The following is a 7,453-nucleotide window of genomic DNA, read 5'->3' on the forward strand; positions in this document are numbered from 1 at the left end:
AGCCTTTAGCAGGGGGGACAGGGGCAGGCATGGAGGTATGCAGGCACCAGGTGGGCAAGTAGTGGGGACAGGTGGCAGGGGCAGGCCACTTGACTCACCTGAAGCTTGGCCCCTTGCTGCAGTGGTGGGGGGATACATTTTAAGATGACCCTCTAATAACTAGATTCTAGACATAGAAAATTGTAACACTTTTATACATTTTCCATGTCTAGAATCTAATTATTGGGGGGATCATCGTAAATTCAGGCATTTTTGGTGTGGGCAAATATGATCATTGTTTGTTACCAAGACAAATACTATATTTTCTGACATACAACATAGTGCAGAATATAAAACACACCTTAGTTTTGAAAAGTCTAAAGAAGAAAAAAAGATTTTTCCAGAGTTATAGCAATGTAAAGCAAGGAGGGAGCCTAATCTTCAGCTGACTCCCTTTCTCTTTCCTACTTAACTGAAGCTGAAACTCTGATGCAGCAGTTCTCAACCAGGTGACAGCAAACCCCACTCAGGAGTGCTGCAGTGGAGGTACTGTTGCCAAGGAGGCAGCCAGATAAAACTGCCCCATGTGCACTCCTGCTGCACTGGCTCTCCTATCAGCATAAAGCAGGCAGGAGTTGGCTCAGCTGTTGCCTTTCCCAGTTCAGCCTCTTCCACGCACCTCCTGGAAACAGAGGTGCACAAGGGTGGTTCCACTTAACCCACAGAAATTACGCACACTTACCCTTCTGGGGCTGGTTGTACAGCAGGCATGTGGGACAGTTTTATCTGGAGGTAGCAAGACCCAGTTGAGAAGCATTGAGGTAAATTGGGGCAGCACCAACAGTGCTTCTCAACCACATCAAAGAAAAGTTTGAGCCACTACTCTAGCTGCTGCTGAAGTCTAATCTCCAGGGGTGGACCTGTGATTTTAAAAAGTGTTCAAGAATCTTCAAGACTGTGAAGTTGGAAGAGATCTGTAGCAGCTAACAGATGGAAAGGTTAGATTGATTAGTAAAACATGAAGATCATTAAAAAGGAGAGATGATAACACCACTGTTAGTGCCCCTGGGATTCAAAGCCTGATCCACAGCACCCACTAGCAGAGAACCAGCCTACAGTACTACCAGGAGACTAGCCATGCACTTGCTCCAACTCAGCCTTGGCCTTCCCGTGAGATTCCTAATGGGATCTAGGTGACCTGGGGTAACCAATGGAGGCTACAAACCCCTGATGGGAGGTTTATAAAACCCTTCCAATTCCTGCAGGACCTTGTCCCTGCAGCAGTTCTCCTAGTATCTCTGCTGTGGACTTTGACTGACTCCTGTCCTGGACCTCCTGGCTTTAAACCCTGCCTTTGCTTCAAACCCTCCTGTCCTGCCTCCAGCCTTTCTCCAATCTGCTTCCTGCCTTGGACCTCAACACCTTGTTCCTGCTTACCCTGTCCTCTGTATTGGATTCTTGAGTTCCTGATCTATGGGCCCGCTGGGCCCCTGGCATGCATTGGATCAAACTGACACCCAATATTGTGACCCTTGGTTTTTGCTTCTGGGCTTGATTGTATTATAGAGTATTGTCGACCCTCAGCTTCTGAACCCTGACTCCCCATAGTTGGGTCATACCTGTTTCACTCTAGAGTGAAGAACAATGAATGAAGAGTAATGCAACAGCTGCTGCACTGTAGAGCAGAAATTAAAACAGCATTCTTCTATCCCAATCAGCTTTCCCACTTATAACACCCCAGTTTGAGGGAAAGGTGTAGGTGTTGTGTGAGACAAAGCAGAGCAGTAATAACTTCATGTCTGTAGCAGTGGTTCACAATCTATTTAGAGTTGAGGCAGCCCACGTTAGACTTGAGGCACCCCATGGAAAATGCCAGCTCTTAGTCTTCACTTGTGCTATTGTTTTTCTGTAGTCAAAAATCAGTTTTACATTCCAAAAACTCAGAAAAACCACACCAGATCAGAATGTTTTTAACACTGTGGATTTCTATTTGAAATCTCTGGGTTTATCTTGTGAATAAACAAGGTTTTTGTAAATCTTGTTTGCCCACCTATAGCACCCTTGAAAGGCTGTCAAGGCATCCCAGGGTACTGTGGCAACCTGGTCAAGAATCACTGGTCTAAAATTCCATCTAGAAAGTCTAAACAGGCACTGAAATAAGTGGCTGGCTTTGAGAAGGGTCCAGTGGAATTTACCACTAATCAGCTTGTTCAGCCTCTGCTATTGCAGTGCCCAAGATTAGGCACTCAGTTTTAGAAATGTTGGCCTGTATTTATTTTCATGGCCTTATGTTTCAGGAAGTATACATCTGGCACAAAAAGGCTGTCTTTTAGAAATAAATCAGTTTATAATATAAAGCAAATTGCTGTATGATGTCAAAAATAACCTGGGATTGAGAACCACCTAAAATATTTTTTGAGTCGTATACGTTCACGTGTCATTTTTATATATATTTCTAGGAGCCATCTCTGTGTGAGAAAGAAGTTCCAGTTACGTCAGAAAGTCCTGTCAAGACCGATGCATCAGCAGATGATCTCACCAGTGACCCAGATAGTCATCCTGATGAGCAGCCCGATAAATTATCTCAGCCAAGCTTTAGACGGCGAGCAAACACATTGAGTCACTTGCCCACCGAATGCCAGGAACCTCTGGAAGCAGTTGAAACATCACCATCTGTTCCACAAAGGAAACTAATGAGGTATCATTCAGTGAGCACAGAGACTCCTCACAAGCGAAAGTAAGACTCACTTAAAAGCAGGATATTTTTTCATATATTTGGGGCATATTATGGGAAGTCCATAGTATACCAGGTATGCTAATTTAATGAAAGAGAAGCTTAGTATTTAAGGAATGTGTAGCAGTGTTATCCCCCTAGAGCATATGTGATAATTTAAAACAACTGCCATCTTAGTTTTGTGTGTATTCAAGGAGGGAAATAAAACATGAAACTTGCAATTCCACAGTAAATGTCAGAAAGCCATTTCTTGTACAAGTATAATAATGGATGGATAATAAGGGGTGCTTTCTTGTTCAGATGATCCTCAGGTGTGGTTTGTTTTTTTTTTTGGTTGGATCTGAGGACTGTATAAGTAAATGACAGCTCTGTATAGTATATTTATGAAAAAAATCTTGTAACTTATGTGATATAGAAAGCTGAACTGTTGGTCAGTTCACATTTAACATATTTAAGTCAACTAAAAAAACTGCATAAAACTTCATCACTAGTAGCAGGCATCAGAAGTCTGATCAGTTCTTGATTCATTGCAAGCTATACTCACAAAAACAGACTACTGATAATTTTATTGTTAATATTCCTGGATGTTCTCCTTGAAAGACTTCCATGAAACCTTACTAAGCTTTATGAGCCTTTTCTCCTTCCTTTCTCTGGCTTTTTTCAATTACTGTGGAAACATTCCTGTCTGTAGGCATCTGTCTGCCAAAATTGCTGATTTATGCAATCTACATAGTTGGAAGTGTGTATATGCATCAGCTCATTTTTCCCTGAAGAAAGCAGAGCAGTCAAAGAACATGTTTGAAATAGGTGATGACAGGAAAAAAAGAATTGTGGTATGTAAAAGGAAACATAACCTGGGTTGCCTTTTTGGCCTTTTTTTTTTTTTTAAACTATTGTTCCTTAAATGTTAAATGACTTTTGTAGTGCAGTTCAGGACTTAAAACTTATTGGCTTGGTACCACCAGGCACTGCCTTAAAATTTGTAGCTGCTTCTTCAGTCACTTCATCCTTTTCCCTCTGACATTCTAGCTAAAAGTTGAATAATCTTCCAGTTTGCTCTGTCATTCAAAAGTGGATCCAAACTTCTGACTTCATTTGGCTCTTCAAAAGATTGGTCTCTTAATGGAATTGCTCCCACTAACATGATATAGGATAAGTTCTTGAATTGGGGCAAAATTGTACTACAGTTGAGAATTTCAAAAGAACCTCCGTCAGATAAAACTTGGAAATCAAGGCAACTTCTTGTTAAATCTCTTAAGAATAAAAGTAGGTTCCAAAGTGTTCTTATCCAGCAAAGCACTTGAGCAGGTCTCTCTTTACAAATGACTTGTTCATTTGATTTCACTGAGATTACTCAAAGGCTTAAAGCTAAATATGCACTTAAGTATTTTGGTGAATCGGGGCCTTTCAGCACATGCTTGTGTGTTCTCTACAGCTGACTTGTGCATTAGGGCAAAGCTGCTGCAAGCTTCATGGTGCCCGAGTCACACTTCCCCTGTGTGCATGGGAGCAACGTTGGCAGCATGCAGGGCTGTGCCCCTCACTGCTGCCCCCACCTGCAGGGGAAGTGTGGCCAGGGCAGCAGGGAACTCGGAGTGGCAGGCAGCTTTCACCCCCCGCTGTGCTCTGCCACGCCGGTTCCCACATGCTGCTCTGCAGAACAGCAGCACAGTGGGGAGCATCGCCGCTATCTGCTGCCTCCCTGGAGCCCAGGGCTGGGGCAGGGGCCAGGAGACGGCTGGGGCTGGGGCCGGAAGTGGGGAGGCAGCAGCTGTTTGTAGCCTCACGGCTGCAGCCAACCCAGGCTCTGGGTAGCTGCTGATAGCCACGGAGCCCAGGCTGCTCCCAGCAGGTGGCTGGGGGGATGGAAGCCCTGCTGCAAGCGGCCCGGGCTCCATCGCTATCAGCAGCTACCCAGAGCATTGGCCAGCTTCAGCCGTGAGGCTACAAACAGCTGCTTCCTCCCCAGCCCCAGCTGTCTTCCAGCCCCAGGCTCCAGGAAGGCATCAGGTGTTGGCACTGCGCCCATAGGGGCCAGGGTCAGGGCAGAGAGGCAGCAGCTGTTTGTAGTCTCCTGGCTACAGCCAGTCCAGGCTCTGGGGTAGCTGCTGCCAGCCATGGTCCCCAGGCTGGTCCCAGCAGGGCTTGCAGCCTCCTAGCCACCTGCTGGGAGCAGCCCAGGCTCCCGGCTGGCAGCAGCTACCTAGAGCTGGGGCCAGCTGTAGTCGGGAGGCTGCAAACAGCTGCTGCCTCCCCACCCCTGGCCCCTGCCCCAACGCGTGCCGAGGAAAATGGCCTCGCGTGCCATGCTTGGCACGCGTGCTGGGGGTTGCCGACCCCTGTGCTAGAGCTTTAATTCAGAACTGTAGATAATCATTCGCTACTATTGGCAGGCCTCTTTTAAAGGAGGATAGATACGCATTCTTACTCTGTTTTTTCCTGTCTGTTCCTGTAATTTGTTCTTTCTCTTACCTCACCTCCATACTCATGGTTGGAATCTCACTGTACAGTTTGAACACATCTATGAAGGAGTCTAAAAGCTGTTCTGGTCAACCTGCATCTCCAACTCCTTTAGCTCGTCTCAGTCCTTCGGCCTCTTCACCCAACTTTTTAAAAAATCTAAAGCATAATTCAAGTGGAGAACAAAGTGGGCATGTTACGCAAAAGAGGTGAGATAGTAGATGCATAGAGTTTCTTTTATTGTATCATAAACATGCAGTATTGTAATGCCAGAGCTTGCTGTGTGTGAATAACTGAAAGTTAAGATTTTTGCAGGCAGTGGAGTGCAGATAGTCTGAGGGGGAAAGTAACTCCTCAGGCACTGCATTTTGATGCAGACACTTGATGGAATTTCTTGGTTTGATCAAATGAAATTACTTCAGGAACTTGTGTGAACACATGCATCCCTCACCCCGCCCCCCCGCTCCCTCCCCTGCCCCGTTATGCAAGGGTCAGTTGCTCTAGCTATGTATTAGGTAGCAGTAGTGCCTAACCTGGGCAAGAGGTTTGATACCAAGGACACTGGTCCAGCTTTTTCTCTCCAGAATTATTCAGTTCCGCCTGTTTAGCGTAAGGCAGAACTGAGTTCCTGTGCCTCATGATTAAGAAGAGGAGAGGGGAAGGATAAAATTACTCGGTAAGAGTTGAAAGATGAATTTAATCAAGTAAAGTAAATAGGCCAAGAAATGTCAGACTTGTGAAGAACCATTTCAGTCTCTAAATGAGCTAAAGGAGTTGTTCCATTACCTTCAGCACCATGAAGTGATAGTTTGGCATTCCTTCTTTAGATGAGAATACAGACAGACAGAGCCATTCATCCTGCCTTTCCCTGAAAGATAAGACCAGTTGCCGCCTAAAGTCATTTGAATCAGACTGTTTACTTTAGCTCCAACAGACTGGTCAGACAAATGTCCTTGGGGAATACTGTTAAGAGTTACTGTTTATTAGCAAGTTTTCTGTCTTGCCATTCTCTTTTTTTTTCTTTTTTCTGCCTTTTTGTGCAGCACTGTTGAGGGAGACACTGATCCTTCTGATCCTGAGAAAATACACAAGGCAGAATCTGCATTGTAACCATGTCTGCTGTAGGACTTACTTGTCTACTTGTTCTATATTTACCAAAAAATATTAAATAGTTGCTACTATTTAGCCTTGCGTTATCTGAGATGAGCTTCCCCTTTTCTTCCTCAGGAACTGCACTAGGGGCAAAAATCTGATTATGCATCCTTTGACCCTCACTTCAAAAAATACCTCTCCAGTTCCTTGTACCCAGTTTCTCCTTCTCTTTCCCAGTCACCAAGGAAAGGGGATGATTTCCTGCCTCCCGAGTCGATTCTGCAGTGACACTTGCTTTAATAAGTCTTTCCTCACCATTGAAAGGGATTTTGTATCATGTCTCAAAGGGCTGCTACTTAGAAATATATATGATGGGGAGCCCTCAGGTGAATTGACAGGTTCAAATCTGTGTGTTGTAAAATGAAGTTACCGTAACTGTGAGCAAAATGCAGTTATGTTCAGGAGATGTGCTGGGCTGATTTTCCTTGGAAATTGGCTCACCAGATATTAAAGGATTGTTTTACTTAATGCAAGTGATTGTTCCATATTAATCTCACCATCCCTGTTCACCATCTTTTTTGTAAGGCAGTGCCAACTGCAATCCAGGTATACCGTTTTGGTGAAAATTAGACACAAAGCTGGCTGGCTGTCCCTGGTGAGTGCTATTATAGCCTCTGGCTATTAGGTGGAAGGGGAAGTGAATTTGCATTGAACAAACACCTCCCCTGCAGGGAAAAAAACTGTGTGGTGACAATATGCGAAGTAACGACGGTACTGTGCAGTAATGACGGCATATGCAAGTACTAAATCAGTGCGCAGTAACAACTGCACGTTTCACCACATGTGTTGACATGGCCTCTGAGGAGTAATTTTGCCCTGGAGCAAAGTGACTTATGCTTCTGCAGAGTTGTGCATCATGTACCCGCTCCACTGTTACCGCAGACCAAGTCCATTTTAAATGTGTTGTATGTCTACACCTACAATTGTTCATGTTCAGCTGCTTCCTCTGTATGTCATAGAAACTTTAGGTAGCTCATTCTGGAGAGAAGGGGATACAACCAAGTCATAGCTGCCAAAGTGTTTGTAATGAGATTTGATGGCTTCTGCTATATAACAAGAGCAACGTACCCAAATAATCAGATGCAGAAAAAATAATGTATAGGTTAAAAATTCTAAGCTTTTGGGGGG

At 44.6% G+C, this 7,453-nt stretch overlaps 1 protein-coding gene across 7 annotated transcripts in view; it reads left to right on the plus strand.

Annotated features, from left to right (window-relative positions):
- The window catches only part of TBC1D1 (TBC1 domain family member 1), a 219,186-nt gene that overhangs the window by 137,237 nt on the left and 74,496 nt on the right, over positions 1–7,453 (plus strand). For 4 of the 7 annotated variants that reach the window (XM_019526147.1, XM_019526149.1, XM_019526152.1 and 1 more), the window contains exons 10-11: positions 2,439–2,716; positions 5,224–5,382. In XM_019526147.1, coding sequence (XP_019381692.1) covers positions 2,439–2,716; positions 5,224–5,382 — 437 coding nt within the window. The remainder of the gene's footprint in view (positions 1–2,438; positions 2,717–5,223; positions 5,383–7,453) is intronic. The other 3 variants (XM_019526148.1, XM_019526150.1, XM_019526151.1) reach the window with 3 other exon arrangements.

This window comes from Gavialis gangeticus, unplaced genomic scaffold (assembly GCF_001723915.1).
Source record: "Gavialis gangeticus isolate Ggan-Ray unplaced genomic scaffold, GavGan_comp1, whole genome shotgun sequence".
NCBI lineage: Eukaryota > Metazoa > Chordata > Crocodylia > Gavialidae > Gavialis > Gavialis gangeticus.